General features: G+C 36.9%; 1 protein-coding gene across 1 annotated transcript in view; it reads right to left on the bottom strand.

The window, feature by feature from the left end:
• The window catches only part of KCNH5 (potassium voltage-gated channel subfamily H member 5), a 349,850-nt gene extending 331,151 nt beyond the window's left edge, over positions 1-18,699 (bottom strand). Inside the window, exon 1 of the mRNA XM_032180213.2 lies at positions 18,263-18,699. Coding sequence (XP_032036104.1) covers positions 18,263-18,335 — 73 coding nt within the window. The 5' untranslated portion in view covers positions 18,336-18,699. The remainder of the gene's footprint in view (positions 1-18,262) is intronic.
• Between the last annotated feature and the right edge of the window lie 220 nt (positions 18,700-18,919).

Below are 18,919 nucleotides of genomic sequence, written 5' to 3'. Positions count from 1 at the left end.
AAAAGAAAGCATTGTCATTTGTGACAACATGGATGAACCTGGAGGACATTATTTTAAGCCAAATAAGTCAGACATAGAAAAACACCATATGATCTTACTTACATGTGCAATGTAAAAAAAGTCAGACTCATAGAAACAGAGAAAAATGGTGGCTACCAAAGGCTGAAGGGTGGGGACATTGGGTAGATGTTGGTCAAAGGACACAAAATTTCAGTTGGATAGAAGGAATAAGTTTGAGTGATCTACTATATATCAGGTTAATGACAGTTGATAGCAATATATTGTATATTTGCAAATCTCCAAGGGAGATTTTAAGTGTTCTCACTGCAAAAAAAAAAAAAAAAAAAGTGACAAGCAAGGTAATGAATACATGAAATAGCTTGACTTAGCCATTCCACAATGTAGACATATATCAAAGCATTATGTTTCCTAGACTATCTTTTTAAAAACTTCAAGTTGATTTGAAAAAAAAAAAAAAAACTCGTTGAGTTTTTAAGTCTGATTGACTATGTGAGCAAATACTTTAGGGTATACCTGGCAAATACTTGAATTGTCCATATTCTATATTATTGATTAAAATGTAGATATTTTGAAAAATGGTATTGAAGAGAAAGGCAAAGTCTTGTTGTATACTATAAACATATTCAATTTTTACTTGTCGATTTTTTTAAAAATTTTAAGAAAAGCGTTGCAATATAGTAATTATTTATTGGTTGAATGAATTGCTAGTATTCTAGGAAAAAGGATCCCACAGGCTTAAAAAAGAAAGACTGTAAACATTAACGGCCGGCTGATCTAACAAATAGTGTTTTTCAAACTTTTTTTATTACGGCTCATAATAAGAAATAATTTTTACATAGTGACTCAAGTGTATATACATACGTGCAGACATGTACATACACAATACACAATTGAAAAAATTTCTCAGACTACATTTACTCACTACATGAGAGGTACTCTACAATTTCTAACCTATTTCAATTTTGGGTGCATTAATCAAGACCTGTTAAATCAATTTCGTAGCCCAATGAAGGGGTGTACCTTACAATTTTAAAAGCATGCTTTAAACAACTCTGCAAAGGCTTTACGAACCTCTCTCGCTCTCTTATAAACAGACTAGTTTTCAAGACATTTGTTAGGATTTGGATCATTCTAACTATTTCATATGAACTCTGCCATTAAAAACATTACCCTGCCCCCATCATACCATTTTCAATAGCTCTACAATGGGAACGTTCAGACTCTAGCTCAGCAGAGTCCAGCTATCACTATCCATCTGTTAATATGTTATTTCACTTACACTTGAGTAACTCTGTGTAGTAACAAAATTAATAACAAAAGCAACCATTAGTGGACCCCTACGCTATGTTAGGTATTGGGCCTGATGTTGTACATGTTATCCCTAATCAAGAAAACTTCATTTCCTCCTTTACTGATCACTCATCAGGCAATAAGTCAAAGACTCACAAAGCCTAGATTCCCAAGGTCAGAAGTGGCAACTAGAACACATGTTCCTTAAATTCTAATTCTTGACTGAAATAATTGCAAATTTAAACTCTTCCTAAGTAGTCTAGGAAATTATGTCTCTTTTTTTGCTTTAGATGGAAAAGTAGGAAGACTAGGAAGGAAGGAAAAGTCCTAAAGCAACTCACTACTGGGAGAACTAACTCTTCCTGTTAGAGTGGAAGCAGAGTTGTTTAGGGAGAAGAACACAGAAGTTAGAATCAAAAGTAGGTAATTAAGACTTTGCTTTTCTCTTCAATCCCATTTTTCAAAATATCTACATTTTAACCAATAATATAGAATATGGACAATTCACATATTTGCAGGTATACCCTAAAGTATTTGCTCACATAGTCAATTAGACCTCAGACCTAACAACTCAAAGAGTGTTCTTCAAACCGACTTAAAGTTTTTAAAAAGGTAGTCTAGGAAATATGCTCTCCATTCATCTTTATACTTGAAGTTTAAGTCCAGTAATTGAGACCATCAAAGAGTTAAGTAATTGGACTGTGCTCACCAGACCTTACCTCGAGGCCTTAATAATTGCATTTTAACTCTATGCACTCTGAGTTTATGGAGGACAAACATGAAAACTGCTTTTACCATTTCTGAACGTTTTATAAAACCATAGTTGAGTAAAGTAGACATGGTGCTAAGTCTACTTTATATGAGATGTTATCAAATGGTAAACATTTCTAACAATCAATATACCACAAGGAGCCCTGACCCAAATATTCTCCCAGAACTTGGATCCCTTCTCCGTACCATCAAGTAAGTTTCTGCAAAAAAGCTGATGAGCTTCAATTAGGCTACTGGTTGCCTGATATACAAACTGGTGACAGTGATACCCACCATTCTGGAAAGTTATGGAGACTAAATAAAGTAAGCAGTCTTTATAAACTATTAAAGCAAAAAGCATTTATAAGCTATTACTATTATGTACAAGATTATGTTACTGAGTTGTATATGCAGAGGTATCTTGGTGTGTGTGTGGTGGGGGGATGTATGTATGTATGTATGTATGTATGTATGTATGTAAGAGAAGAACCTAGAAAAAATAAACTGTTAAATGTTGACCCTGCAAGCCAAAACCTATAAAATTGTATTTATCACTAAGAACTAAACTACAGAATAAAATACTTGAGAAAAATGAGAAGAAGAGAGGGAGACAGATTTTTAAATTAAGGCTAAATTAGATAGAAATTGCTAAATATTAACAATCCAGAGGTTTCTTTTTGAGATTTCTCTATTCATTGAAACACTCTCTATGTATATGAAATATTCATATAACTGTTGCATTTCCCTGTAGTCATGAAAATTCTTATTACAACAAATGAAAAATATATTATTAATAAATATTAAGAACAGAATAGCAAATTAATTAAAATTGCTTCCCAGAAAATTTTAATTTCCTTTAGCTTTAAAACATGTTGGGGAAAAGAAATCTGATTACAGAGGAATAACTTCTTTGAAAACAAATGAATTACAAATCTAGAAAGTGAGAGGGTCTAGAAGTTTTGGAAACGTGATGCCTTTAAAGAAATTGCCCAGAATTTCAGTGACCATCACCCATTCTTATCGACCAATCTTGACAGGGAAACCAGTTCTGGTTTGTCCTCACAGCTCTTAAAGGACCTTGAGCCATGAATTCTGGACAATCGAACTTTCCATGAGATCCAGATTGTTTCAGTCCTTAAAGATGTTTACAAACATTCCATCTCCAAAGGGATCAAAGACACAATATGGTCCTGAAGGAGGTGCCTAAGAACCAGGGCATTATCCTCACCAAGAGGCAAGGATTTCAGAAGCTGTAATTTCACATATCAGCAGATTCTGGAATGCATCTACAAGGGGCTAAGACTTGAAAACAACTCATTATATTCATTCAAGACTATGCAGTATCCTATCAGAGGAGAACATAAAATAAAACAAGCACTTTTTCTTCAAGAGTTAGAAGGTTAAAAACGAATCAAAGACCCTTAATTCCAAATGGTCCCCTAGGGATTATTACCAGTGTTTCTCAATCTGGACTGCACAGTTGAGTGGAGTGAAAGTTGAGGGAGATTGGAGGGGGCCACCTAGGAGTTGTTCATCCCCGTCCCCATATGCCAAAGATTCTGTTTTAATTGGTCTTGAGGGGAACCCAGGCATCAATATTTATTGTTAAGTCTTCCAGGTAGTTTTAATGTGCAGCCAGGGTGGAGAAGCACTAATCTAGTGCAATAATTCCTAAATGCTGGCAGCTGCAATAGAATCTTGTCACGAATGTCAAAAATAGAGATTGTTAAATTCTAATGCAGATGCTCTGAATTGACTCCCTCACAGGTGAATATAAAAATACAGACATAGAGGTAAGTCTCATGCTCAGCCAAGTCTGGCACACTTTGATCCAGTGCCTTGCTACTCAAAGTATGGGCCAGCATCACCTGGGAGTTTATTGGCAATGTAGAACCTGGGACGAACCCCAGACCTTCTGAGTCAGAACCTGCATTTTAACAAGATCCTCCGGTGACCCCAGAATGCACCCATCTTCTGCTTTTCCTTTCTTTTAGGGATGGGAAAACAGACCAGGAAAGTTAAAGGACTCATCAAATATAGGAAAAGAGTATCTAGTAGGGGAAAAAGACAGGACCAGGCCTCCCTAAGACTTTCTATTCTATCAGACTATATTTCTGAACTGCTATCTAAGTTTTTGTTTTATTTTGTTTTAATATAAGGAGGCACTTCCTCTTTATAGAGCAATTGATTTGGACAATAGGAAAACAACTACACTTAGGTTAATACTACTACATATTAATTCCTAAAGGAGATCATACACAAATCATGGGATCAATAATCCTGGCTGATAAAAAATTCTGGACAAAGGAAGGTTATATTCAGTCAATAAAGGCAATATAAGAGCATGTGGGATGTTTCCTCCCTTTCTATAGCAATTCCAGAAGAAAAAAAGTGGTTTCCTCTGAGCAGCTCCAAGATGATTGGACTGGTTTTTGTTTATTTTGTTTTTATGAAAATTATATCCTTCTCGGATCCAGAAATCTCATGTACATTAACAAGGGTGGTGGGGAGGGGAAGGAAATGGGAGAAATCAAAGGATACAAGCTGGCAGTTATATAGGATACATAAGTCTAGGGATCTAATGCACAACATGAGGACTACAGTTACTAATATTGTACTTACTAATATTGTATTGTATGCTGAAAATTTGCTAAGAGAGATTTTAGCTCTTACCACACACATACAAAAGGGTAAATATGGAAGATGATGAATAGGTTAATTTGCTGGACTGTATAATCACTTCACTATTTATATGTATATAAAAACAATGTTACAGGCCTTACATATATATATACAATTTTTAAGACGTGTAGAAAAAAAGGGTGGAACACCTTTTTAGGAGGTTAAGCCTCTGGCTCCCTCTCCTTTTTACCTTTTTTATGCAAATTACCCCCAGAGAGAAGTATTTCAGAGGACTAGCAGTTTTTAAGTATTTTAAGAGATAATAATAAGACACACACATTTTAGAGTACTGAGGAAGAAAGAAAATGGAGTGGAGTTAAGAAGAAAAAGGACTTCACAAAAAAAAAAAAAAAACTTTCACTAATTTATAGATTTGCCAAGATCCAGGACGGCATGTGAAGAAAGTCAGCTGCATTTTCCCTCTGACTGTATTCATGTAGTTTTAACTTTGGAGAAGCACAGCACCCAGAAACCATGGCTCTCACTCTCAAAGCCCTCAAACCCTGGGACACGCAGCTCTTCCAACAGAAACAAAGTGCAGGCAAGACTAGAAACCCAGATGAGGGCTATTTCAAGCTGCTCTTCCAGATCATTGGGGCTTCAGTGAGGAAGAATCAGTGCAGGCAGTCGCAGCTCCAAGTATCGCCCCACCCTTCCCAGTGCTTCCATTCAAAGAACACACATTCCAAAAATCGATGCCTAAGAAGGAAAATCTGAAGCAAAAGTGACCCATTAAAACCATGTAGCAATCACTAACTTTTTCTAAAAGGATTTGGCTGCAGAGGCCTTTTCAACAATGCTTACTGTCAAATATTTACTATAAAGTTAGATTTAGTTTGGGGTTTCGGTTTTATTCAAAAGTTTACTTAGTGTCTTATCCAAATCAGTTTCTTATCAAAATCTGAAACTACATGTTTCTAATCCACAAGAATGACCAGACTGTCCAAGCTAATTACCTGGCTCTTTTCTGAACTCTGCAAGTAGAATGCAGAAATCACATCTGTACACACTTATATCGAGCTAAGCTGTCTTTGGCTGCATTCTTCTTTTCTTCAAGGGAATGAAAAGGGAGCTAGATGACAGTGATGATGCAGATGGTCTTTAGAGTTTCATTCCAAGCATGGCCTTCTTCCAGTTTTTCCCATCTCAAGGATATCTTCCCTACCTCCATCTGCACACAGATGCTTGGGCCAAAACCTTGGGAGTCATCCTTCACACCTCAACCATGTCATCCAATCCATTACTAGATCCTAATAATTCTACCAACAAAACATATCTGATGCATCCATTTCTCTCCATTTCCACTACTACCATCCCAGGCCAGACCACCATCATATCTTGCCTGGACTACTGCACAGAGACCAGACCTAACCGGTCTCCCACTCTTGCTCCTCCTCCCCTGAAACCTTACAGAATAGCTTTTGGGACCATGAGATTTTTCCACTGCACTAGGAATAAAACACAAAATCTTTCCCCTGAATAGTCAGGCCCCTAACTGTCACTCACCCTTATCTCCTGTCTTTCTTCTGGTTTCACCCAAGGCAATCTAGCTGTGCTAGTGTTTAAGCTTCACGAACTAAGCCATTCATTTTCTTTTTCTCTTTAGGAATGTTCACATGCTTTCTCTTTGCCTGAAATATTCTTCTTCCCACTTATCCTCTTGTTACCTCTCACTTTAGGTATCAATTTAACACTACCTCCTTAGAAAGGCCTCCCAATTGTAATTAGATCCCATTGCACATGATCATCATACGCTCCCCTTTTCATCCAAAATGCTTACCACAATTTGTAATTATAGATTTGATGTGGGCTTGGTGAATGCCTGCCTCCCCTACCAGACTCTGAGTTCCATGAGGTCAGGGACCATGTCTATTTGTTCATTACTGTACACTCACAAATGTTTTATGAATATATCAAATAAAAAATTCTGCTTCCTATTTAAAGTCATATAGTCAGTCAATAAATAGTTATAATAAAGCAATTCTTAGACATTGTTAAGAATGTAGATAAGGACCATGGCAGGTATTTTTTTTTTCATGGAATTGGCAATAAGTTAAAAAAAAAAAAAAAAAGGAGGGGGTGGGTACTGGTAAACAGATATTCCCGTGCTTTGAACGGCCTCTAGAAACTTGTGAATTTAAATCATGCAGTCTGTATTATTTTTGTTTGTTTTTTGCTTTGAGACAGAGTCTTGCTCTGTCACCAGGTTGGAGTGCAGTGGCACAATCTCAGTTCACTGCAATCTCTGCCTCCTGGGCTCAAGCGATTCCCCTGCCTTAGCCTCCCAAGTAGCTGGGACTACAGGCATGCACCACCACACCCGGCTAATTTTTTGTATTTTAGTAGAGGCGGGGTTTCACCATGTTGGTCAGGCTGGTCTCGATCTCCTGACCTTGTGATCCACCTGCCTCAGCCTTCCAAAGTGCTGGGATTACAGGCATGAGCCACCGCGCCCAGCCTGTATTATTTTTTAAATGTGTCTTCTGGATGAATGATATCTATAGACCTATTTAAGTTTCATAGAACAGTAATAGTGGAAAAATCTGAAGCATATATAGCAATTGTATTTGGGTTAAATAAAATCTTGGTACAGATGGCTAAACAAAAGCCCAACTTATATGTCAGGCCCACATCCACAATGTTGATTCGTTGTATGTGCACTGCCCATTTCTATGTCAATGACAGAATGTAAGGCTGGTCTCCTTCATGTTCTTACAAAATACACCTGTATCCTACAGCAATCCTCTAGCAATATAGCAAATGTGCAGATATACTTTGTACCTTCCACAATGACACTAATTATTACCCAATAATATCGGCAACATTAAGCAGACCATCACTGTAGGAATTTGAAATATGCAAAAATATCTGTTAATTTATTCAAACTTGTTCAGCTGTCATCAAAGATAAAAATATGCTTCCACTTTCTATCTCCTTCATGATCAAAGGTACATTTTTTAAGTTTCTGTTTCTTTGATGGCATTAACTTCATTTTTTCATCCAGCCAAAGTGGTTCAAAGTGCATGAGATACTTTAACATATATTTCTGAAATTCTAGTGGTAGGAATAATAGCAACTTTGCTATTAAAAAAGATTTCTCCACAAAATGTTTAACAATTCAATGTTTCTACTTTTAATAGTTGGTGTTTTGTTCATGAAGAAATGAGTTTCTAAAACGTAAACTGGTCAGAACCATTAGAAGCAAAATATAATTGCAATAATGGCCTATTTGATGCATAGCATCATAGTACAACAGAAAACTTTCACCTTGATATAATGATAACATTTTACTAAATTTCATTGCAATGAAATTTCTTAAAATACCTGAAGCCATAAGACTTATGCTAGTTACATAATCTTGGGGAATAAAAGCTAAATCAGTCAAGATGTATTTATAAGAGGAACAAAAGTATATATTTAATGTTTAAGCATCATTTTAAATCCTACAAATAAAGATTTTTGCAGATGGACTGCATCTTTTCTGAGGAGGTTATATATTTTCTTTGAAGTTACCCTTTAATGGCAATTAAACACTAATGGCAAGATAAATGATGAAAAACTTCAATTAAAAAGCTGGTCCAACCTGCACACATGATAGAAAAACAGAAGGAGGCTTTTCTGAATGCATTCACAATCCAATTAATTTTCTAGAGCTTTCTCCTGTATGTTTTTAAATTTCTACACTCTGTGCAACAGGAGCTAATTGTTCAAGAAACAGTTACAGAGCTACAAATTCAATTCATTTCTCCTTTAGCCAGATTTCACTAGGCTGGTTATAAGAAGAGGCTGATGTTTCTGCTTTATTCCTCAGTTTGTCCAAGAATTATCAGGTATTGAAGTAAGCAGAACTGATACTTCTTTTGCTCTAGGCAGTAGGTTTTTGTATGGGGCAAGGATGGACAAGGGTGTGTTATTTGTTTGGTTTTAGTATTCTCTCCAAGGTAAGCCCTTAGTAAATTGAACTCAAATGCTTTTAAGCTCAGACCCACCAGTTTCTGCTGGGAAATTCTCAACTACTTAATTTCTTGATTTCTTTAGGTTAAAGAAAATTTCCCCTACCTTACCTTATCTATCTAGAGTAAGTCCTTACTGAGATGAGGCAGTGGGAAATCCACTACATCTGTGGCTTCACCAGATCTTCTCAGCAACCCTGTAAGGTGGGTGTCCTAATTCTGGAGAGCCTCAGTGTGTCACCAGGAGTAAGGGCTAGACAGGAGTCTGTGTTGTCAACAACTCAACACCTTTGCTCTTTCCATCCATCCCAGCACTGTGCCTGACAGCACAGTTGAGAGCACTGCTCTGTGAGCCTTGGAAATGCCCTCATAGAGTTCCAGAAAGATTACCAGTTACCTTGATGATGGTTGCTCTAGTAGAGACAGAAGCTGTTTTAGGAATGAGCAAAGGGAATATGTCATGCATTTCATTCCTCCCTCTTGGAGACCTTTTGTTTCTGAGCTCAGTTAATGAGACAACTCTTTCCTTCTGACCTGTAGTTCTTTCTCTGGTCCATCACAGTTAGAGACATTGGCTGCATATGATGTCAGTTATGCACATGTTTCATGTCTTAAGATGAGTCAGGGTAGTAAATGGGCATGAATTAACTTACTCTGCACACAGCACTTACAGGAGACACAAAAGAAAGCTAAGGATTGACAATCTAGTTGGAAAATAAGACTAACGTTATACTGAATGGAAAGTCAAAGATGACCCTAACACTTCTAGGGTAAAAAACAAAAATACTAAAGACACTTTGAATAGAAACAGGGAGATACAAAAAAAAAAAAAAAGTCAATCTGAGGCCAAAAGCAAATAAATTCTATTCTGCCCACACTGAGTTTTAGATGACTTTTGAATAGTACAAGAAGAGAAATCCTGTATACCTTTGGAAACACAGACGTGGGGCACAGAGAAGATAAAGTTCAAATTATGGGAGAAGACAAACTTTCCCTGAAAAGCAGGATGGAGATGCAAGAAAGAAAGTTGAACGGAGAACTTGTGGGACTACTCAACTCATTCTTTAGGAAGGAAAAGGAGAAGAGGGAGGAGGAGAGGAACAAAAGGGGAAGCCAGTAGAAAGGGCAGCAGGGTGTGTAAGCTCATGACAGCTATAAGATGAATGGTGGAGAGGGTAGGGGAGTATAGTTTCAAACCCTGCAAAGTCAGAAAAAAATATGGACCAAGAAAAGATCTTAAGATTTATGAGAAGAATACACACTTGTAATTTTCTAGGAATTCTCAGCATTATGGAGTAGACAGAAATTAGGTGAAAAGAGGTGCAGAAGGAAATGGTGACTAAGAATTAAAAACATCAACTGTAGATAGTGCATTCAAATATTTAAACAACTAAATGATAATAATAACTACTGGCATGATATAATGCTTATTATGTGCCAGGCACCGTTCTCCATATTTACATGTACCGCCTAACTTAATCCTCACTCTAACCCCATAAACTAGGTACTATTATTACTTGTATTTTATAGATAAGGAAACTAGGTACAGGTTAAGTTAAGTCAACGAGCTAGTATCAGAGCCAGGACTCTAATACGGGCCTCTAGAAACTTATAAATATGCACGCGCCCTCCACAGAAAAACAGGAGAAACATTGTTTTTGTCACTGTGTTCATTATGAATCCCTAGTGCTAGATCCCTGCCTAGCACATAGTAGGTACTCAATAAAATTGTGTTGCATTAATGGATAATTAACTAGAAAGGGCATGAGAGCCAAGCAAAAGGATCAGCATTGTATTTCGGAGTCTTTTTTCTGAGACTCTTTAACCCCCATTGAAGAACTCGTCTATTTTTTCAATGCTGTAAACATATAAAAATAAACCCATTGTGCTTTAATTAGCCCCCAAATTTAAAAAATAAAAATAAATGCCAGCAGACCAAAAAGGGCTTACAGAAAAGATCAGGACAAAGGTTAACTTTTCCCCTCAATCCCAGTGAGTTGTTCAATTTTTAGTTAAATATGGCAACCTGAGGCTGGCCCTGCAGTCTAAAAATCTAAAACTCATTTTCCTCTTCTGCTGGATACTGCACAGGGCTGTAAGCTGCTTCCCAAGGCAAAACTCACTCAGAAGGTACTTAAGCAGGTAAGGATTGATTCCCAGGGATAAAACTCACCATCAATAACTCCTAACTGCAAAGTCATTAAAATAATTTAGTTAGAATCTACAAATTTTTAAGCAGTTCTTTCTGGTATAAAATAGTCCAGCTTTCAAGCTCTTGACGATTCAAACAAAAATGGTAGAAAATATTTCAGCCGTACCTCAATTTGGAATAGGAAATGAAAATGGGATACGTTTCATATTCCTTTCTCATCCTCTCAGAAGTACCATCTGATGTGCCCTATGCAGTGTGGTTTCTGTTTTCAGATATATGCATTGATTAACTAAATAGTTTAAACTATGTAATTACTTATTCAAGCTCACTTAATAGATTTAATCAGCATTGGCTTGGGGAAAGAATTAATTATGGTCTTGGTTACTTTAGGAGACAAAAATCAAAAAAGCATTTATTCAACAAATACTTACTGCTATGTGCTCTGCACAGTGGAGGACATAAAAGTCTTTTTAAGATATGACCCATATCCTCAGGGAGCTTAGTTCATATACCAAAATTTTCATGACTTCCCAATTATATGTCCTTACATCTACAAGCTGTTATGATTGTGCACATAAGCTCAGATCTCAAATTGCGTATCTTTTGAGGTCCATATGACTTTGTACTTAATAGTTATATTTCTGTAATGGGACCAGACCCAAAGAGAGAGGGAAATCTATTTTCAATAAAATTTCAAATAGCTTTCTAACCACACTTTCTTTCTTTCTAAATTACTGTGCTCATTAATTTTCCTCTTTTTTCTTTTGTCAACCTAATATATCACAAAACTACTATCTAGAATGTATATAAATATGCCTCTTTACTAGGTAATAGTATCCACATATAACCAAATACTAAAATGATGTCTAAAATACACACTGATCTATGTGACAATAGTTGTTATTGCCTCCATTTGATCGAATATATTTCAAGACTCAGCCTTTCTAATACATTAGTTTCTATATTATATAAAATAGGAATATTTAAATGATTCTTTTTAATTATCTTTAAATGATGAAAAGGACTCATGTCATGTATTATTAAGCTAGACTATTTAGTGGAAAATGCTGAGGAATTTTTTACATTCTGCTTTGCTATTGATAAAGGAATTTGTTTCATAAATGTCCATTTTCTAGAATATATCAACACTACTCTCTTTGACCTCAATTTCCACAACAAGAATTGCCACTGGTTTTGGATTGTGGTTTGTTATTCATGTTTATCTGATTCACAACACATCTCTTGTATTTATAAAAGCACTTTAAGACATATTTCAATTTTTCCCATTAAAACCAATATTGTGTGGAACATTTCAAAGTATCTCTCAATATATGGTTTCTAACCCACCAAAAAGAAAAAAAGAATTGCCTTAAACCGAAATTCAGATTTACTGACTAAGAGGAAACAAAACCTCTTAAAACAGTCTATTCCCAATCCTGTCTTTTGGAGTTCAATAATTTAAAGAACTTTGAAAATATTATTTAATAGCTTTAAATAATTTAGCTCTGTATTTAATTTTTAAAATTTGGGTAAAAATAAAATCCTAGGATTACATAACATCCTGAGAAAGTAACTATAAATCTGTAAACTATCTTTTGATAAAATTAAAGCACTGTTATAAACTGATTCTACTTCGCCAACTCAATATAAATTATATAAAGATGTCTCATAGAGAAAAATTCTGTTGAAGTGGAAAATATATAGTCTTCTCAGTATGAAGCACTATGTACAGGTCATTTTTCTGCAAGACTTTATATTTCATATGTATATGAAATGTTGAAATTGTGTATACAATAAAATTTTTCTGCTAAAGAAAATGCTCTATTAGTCTAAAATGCTCTATTTAAATCCATTTCTTTACAGAAACAATTTTTATCAATATCACATTCACGTAGTTATAAAATGTTGATCACTATCAACTAAAATAAATTCTAATAATTAATATAATAAATACCTTTTTTCATTTAACTTTCCTGCATGTCTTATATTTTAGATTTTCTTCCAAGAGCACCAACTAACTACATTGACTCCCTCCCAGTCAAATTTGGGGGTGGCAAGCAAGGTGGGGGAAGCGGGAGGAGGGAAAACAGAAAAAGAGAAAAATATTAACTACTTGGTTCACCTGTGACAGAACCCAGAGTGACCTCTTGTGGTAAATACTAACTATAGTACTTTGGTGAACAGTACAACCTTCTAGGCTACACTCTGGAGAATGCAGAAGCATTGTTCCTCCAAGCGAAGAAACTCGGCTGTGACTCACAAGGAAAGAAAAAGAGAAACACTGACTAAACTAAAGGGCTTCTTTAGGAAATTTACTCAGTCGCTATCAATTAAAATAATCATAACTACTCCCTTCTATTAAAAATAATGTTTATATGGTCCTTTTAGTAAGTCAGTTACAGGGTGCCTATGTAGATGGATGTCTTACACATCCTACTTCTGGAATCAAGCAAAAGATAAACAAAGAGGGCAATTTCTAGTGAAGATAACAGTATCTTAGAATAAGCATCCCTCTATCAGCAATGTGCTGCATTCATTATATAACAGAGTGTGGGAATCTAATGCAAGGGACAATCTTGTGGCTTATGTATAAATATAATTTAGGAAGTGGTCAGTATAATTTCAACCTCTTTGATATTTTAAATGTTAAAGTGGTACATTATAAGACCTGAGTAAACCAATGCTTCAAAAACAGTGTGGTTTTATCAATATTTCCTGAATACTGTCTTAGATACTAAAGAAAACCTTTCAAGAAAAAATGTCAATAACTTTATAACAACAACCAAAATAAAGTCCATTTGTTTTCCACCATTTCTTTTAAATTGGCTAATTGTAAAAGTTATTATTCCTTTTTTGTTCTGTTTACAGATCACTAGGTCTGCTTCCTCTCTTATAGGTTTCTTTTAAGACCTCAGTTTGTACAAATGTCAATTACAGCATGAAAATAATTTTGGACTTTTCTACAAGTAAGAGATAGCTGAGTAAAAAAAGTGCTTGTGCAACCAGCTATCTCAAGCAGAATGAAAAATTGAGGATATTGAGTTTCTTCCCTGGAAAGGTAAGTGGTTCATAAAATACTACCTTCTCTGTTTTCTTCTTTCCTGAACCCCTTCTTTCCCCAAAAAGAAAAACACTTCTAGTTTTCCACAAAACTAAAATAAACTTCCAATTTGTCATAATGTTTAAAATATTAAACAATAATAATAAATTTCTAGTTAAAAGTATTAATTTGTAGTTATAATTTTTCAAAATAGCAATCTAGTCACTCAAACTAATCATTTCTGCCTATTTGCTAAGGAATTGGAAACCACATATGATTAAAATGTGCTGCTCAAAGACAAAATCAGGTTGAAGGTCTTTGAAATACTTTTTGACTTTTGAATGTAAATTTTAACCTAAAAGTCCTAAAAACAGTTACTTTCTTCCAGATACTTAACCTCTACCCACAAGTTTACTGCTCCCTAGAGCCCAATTTAGATTAATAGTTTGCATAAATAATTGAAATTTAAATAAAGGAAGGTATCCTAATAACATTCTAGACAGAAATCTAGTCTGTAAGCCCTTGGGGCAGGGGCCTTCTGGGAGACATTGCTCAGCTGTAATGAACTCACCACATAGTCCTCTAAACCTTCCCTTACTAATGGTTTATTTTGATCGTACTAGCCAAAAATTTGTCTAAACAGTCCTATAGCATTTATACTTTAACCTTTACAACTTCTAAGAGTAATAATGCTGTCTATTTCTACTAGAATCACATGCTAAGAATTATTATAATTCCTTTTGTCTAGAAATGATCTTATCTTTTTTTTTTTTTGAGACAGGCCCTCCACCACCCGGCTAATTTTTGTTTTTTAGAGAGAGGGTTTCACCTAGCTCGATCTCTGAACTCATGATCCCCCCAGGGATTACAAGCGTGAGCCACCGTGCCCGGCGAAATGATCTTATCTTTTATCTTAAAACTAAAAAGAATTCCTTGCTTCTTTTGAGATTTGGCTATAAAGTGTGTGTGTATCCATCCTACTCAATGGCCCTCGTTATTTTATTTTAAAGACTTTGAATCACTAGTAACAACTTGCAATGCTCGCTTATAACAGACTGAGTCAACTAAATAAGGAAAATAAAAATCCAATCTCAAGAGGTGTGAAATAATAGCACAGGTTATAGTTGCCACTCCGGAGTACAGAATACAGCGCTGTTATTCTGGGAAACTGCATCTAAGGAGTTTGGAACTTTATTAAGAAATCCTCAGGTATAAAAGTAATATTCAAATATGCCACACTTCTTGCTTTTTTGTTTCACATCATCGAAAAGTGTTCTGGTAAATTTGTAACTGGCTGAGATTTCAGTTCATTGGTGATATCCATGGACAAATAAATGTCTGACAGTTTCTCTTTGTGTCCAGTTCCCTTTCATGTCCCATAATCTCTCTCTCTCTCCCCCACCCCACCCTTTTCTCTCTGCTCTCTGTGTTTTGTTTTGTTTTCTACATCTCTGTTTTGCTCCTTGTGTGCAAGACAGAGAAAAAAAGTTAGATTGTTTCCTCTGTGTCTGTAGGGTGGTGGACACACTTTACAGACAAATCCCACAATAGGAGAAGTAGGAAATTCCTCTTCTCAGTTTTCTGTGTGGATGCCTGACCAGCTGAGTATTTATCTATGTGCCTGTGTATTATCTGGGTATCTCTCTATATCTATGTCTATGTTTGGCTGACTCTCACTATAAGATCTGATCTTTTCACAAGACGAAAATGATATTGTATCAGAAAGAGCTTTTCTTGGGGTTCAGGTAAAAAGACAAGGCTAGCCTCTGTTTCTTCAATTGTTAAATAGATTGGGAGTGCTGGGTTCTATTCTTTCTCTTCCTACTAAAGTTCTGCCAACACTTCACTTTCAATGTTGTTAAGTTAGTGAATAATGAAACCTTCAAACTGACAAACCTGATCCATCTGTGAGAATCCTGAAGGGAATTTTCTATTAGTCTCAATTAAACAATTTCTCAGGATAAATTTTTCTATTTCTCTGCCAAATCGTATAGAAATGACAACAACTGCGGGATATTCCCCCGTGAATGTGTAGACCAATTTAATACCATAATTCTCAATTTCTGAGGTTCTGCCTATAAAAGAGGTACTGAGACTTTTCAGTATTTATCACACATGCCTGCATATATACTCACTACAACTATCTAACACACTTCAAACAGTTCAGGGTCTTTGAGTAGTGATATTCAAAGTTAGCCATAGGCAATTAGAGGTGGCATTTAAGTGCCCAAACAGATCAATTTTCATTTGCACTTGGTATTGTCCAGGAAAGAAACATTTAACCAATGAAACGATTATGAACATGAGTGTAAAAAAGATAAAATACTCATTAATTTGAGTGGTAGATACAAAATGGAGGCAACAGAAACAGACATTTCTAAGCCACCTAAGGTAAATCTTCATTTCATAGTATATCTACAATTTTTAAAAATTTAAAAAACTATCTCATAGTTTCATAGTCTGTATAAGAAGCTTCAACCACAGTTGCTGTATTAGTAAAGTTTAGTCAAGGGATTCTCACATTCTTTCTCTTTATAAAGCAGAGCAATCGTAATCCTGCAGATTTTAAGTTTTAAGGCCTTCTCTGAAAAGTCTTCTCATAGACCAAATTGCATGGAGTTCAAATAACCCAAGAGGATGAGAAAGCTGAAAGAAGACTTGTATACTTAACTAATTCCAATAACCCACACATTTCCCCCAAACTGTTTTAAGAGTAATATCCCCTTGTATTACAGGTTTAGTATAATCTTAATACAAGAAGGTAATGTATAAGTATAAAAATTGCCTACCATTATGAATTTATATAACTAAAAAATATTACAGGTATTTAAAAGAATACTAGGCCAGACCCTATTCACTATTTTTTCCAACCGAAATACAACACTACTGCTTTAGACTTTTATTGTTTCAGGCATTGGCCAAAACGAAGAAATAAAGTTTAAAACCTCAAATTAAAAACAAATAACAAGTCAGATATTTGGGGAAAATACTTTGAGACACTTAAATACAGTTAGTCTCAAAATCAGAGGAAATATTTGCAAGCCTAGTCTTAAACGAGATTCTAATCTAAGAAATAGTATAATCTAATCTACCATTTAGGGAAAGCATTATTTATTTAATTATTTGTTATTTCAGTGTGCCTCTGTCTTTCCGTGTGCCTCCAACTAGGCAGGGAGCCTCTTAAGAAGAGGTGATGTGTATTAATTGCTTTTTTTTTAATCCCAAGAAACCACAGAGTATCTATGGTATAAGGCACCCAAATAAATATTGTTTCAATGAATGAATAAACAAGGCACTATGGAACTGCATAGAGTATTTCCATTGCTTTGTTCCAAGCTCTACTGTACTCCATATACAGAAATGTCTTTGTTATTCTTCTCCAAGCAAGAGATCTCAAAATAACAGCCTCTGAAGGAAAAACTTTAAAAGATATTCAACATATATTACTTATGAAGTTTAAAATTATATAAAAGAATTAAAAACAAGTAGAAAACACAGATTTCAGTAAGATGCAAAGTTTATAAGGTCTTAAAACGTGGAAATATATAACCATTCCCATCCAGAATATCTTGTAGGAAATGAATGCATAAATGGATGGTATTTTAAAGACACATTAAGGCAAGAAAACATTAACGTCAGTAGCAAGGTAGGATGGCATCGTTTTGATTTTTTTCTAGTTGCATTAAAAGCACAATAGTTACTGCTTCACTTCTACGTTTCTCATGTTTAAGTCAAACGAAATATATAGGTGAATGTATAGTGAAAAACATAGCAAGAAGAAACTTTAAACACAATTTGTCCACAGTAATTGCCTTCCCATTTTTCAAGCACTGAACTCTTTTTTAGGTTCAACCTCAACTACTCTCCCCAGCACAAAGCACCTTTCCCAGGGCCCATGAGGGCCAAAAGCCTTTCCGGAGATTTAAATCTTGTTAAGTAGCCACTTTCGAAGCCATTCCCAACTTGAGGGAAACCTTTCCACTGAGATTAACTCAGAATTTGGTCAGTCCCTGCTGCTCACTTTGGGGAAAAAATGTGGGAGAAGGAAGAACAAGAAAAGATAAAAGCAAAACTCAACTCTATGTTCCAGATGTACCTACACCCTATCCAACCCCTTTCTTTCCTCCAGTTCCGGGGTCTGGACAGATGGGAGGGGGTGAGTCTGTCTGGTAGGAAGGGGATGCAACTAACTTTCCTCCACCATCTCATTGCCACCCTACCCCACCCCAAATCCAGCCCAACTGGTAAATGAAACCACCAGGTAAGGCTGCCTGCATCCGCCTCCCCCCTTGGGAGAGGGATGGGATGGGGAGGATGGGGGGCGCGTGTGGGCGGGATGGAGGTGGGGGTGTTCTGAACTACAACTCTCCTTACCACTGGAGCGCCTGACGATGTTCTCCAAAAATGTGTTCTGCGGTGCCACCAGCCCTCTCTTGCCCCCCGGCATCCTGGGTCTGGAGAGCAGCGGCCAGGATCCGCGGCGGGGGAGGGGGGGATGCAGGCAAAGAAGGTGGAGGAAGAGGAGGAAAAGGTGGAAGAGAAGATTGAGCCGAAAGAAGAGGGGGCGCGGCGGCGGCGACGGGGTCCCCTGACTGTGTCTCCAGCCCGACCCGGATGAGCAGCTCTGGGGAGGAGGACCAGGCAGTTCATGGTAGTAGCGCTCCCCCGGCCGCCGCTGCCCAGACTGTGGCGGTGCCGCACACGGGGCTCGGGAACTGCAGGCTCCGCGGGGCACAGTGCGCCTGCGCCGCCCCCGCTGTCGCTGTCCCGCCGGTGCTGATGCTGAGGCTGTTGCTGAGGCTGCTACCGCGGCGGCGGGCGCCTGGGCGCGGGCTCTGCATCTCTCCCCCTGCTGGGGAGCCCAAGAGGGAACTCAAGCCCCCACTCTCCCAATCTCCCTCAGCTCAGGCCGAGACCCCTTTCCCGCGCCTTGGTCTCCCGGTCTCCTCGCCCACCCCTTCGCGCAGCGAGCTCCCGGCTGAACAGCGCAGCCCAACTTCTGGGCTGTGCGCCTGGTGGTTACTCCTCTAC

The sequence above is a fragment of the Hylobates moloch genome, unplaced genomic scaffold (genome assembly GCF_009828535.3).
Source record: "Hylobates moloch isolate HMO894 unplaced genomic scaffold, HMol_V3 SCAFFOLD_16, whole genome shotgun sequence".
In the NCBI taxonomy this organism is placed as follows: domain Eukaryota; kingdom Metazoa; phylum Chordata; class Mammalia; order Primates; family Hylobatidae; genus Hylobates; species Hylobates moloch.
Note: the sequence above shows the minus strand (reverse complement) of the source record. Positions and strands in the feature narration are given on the sequence as shown.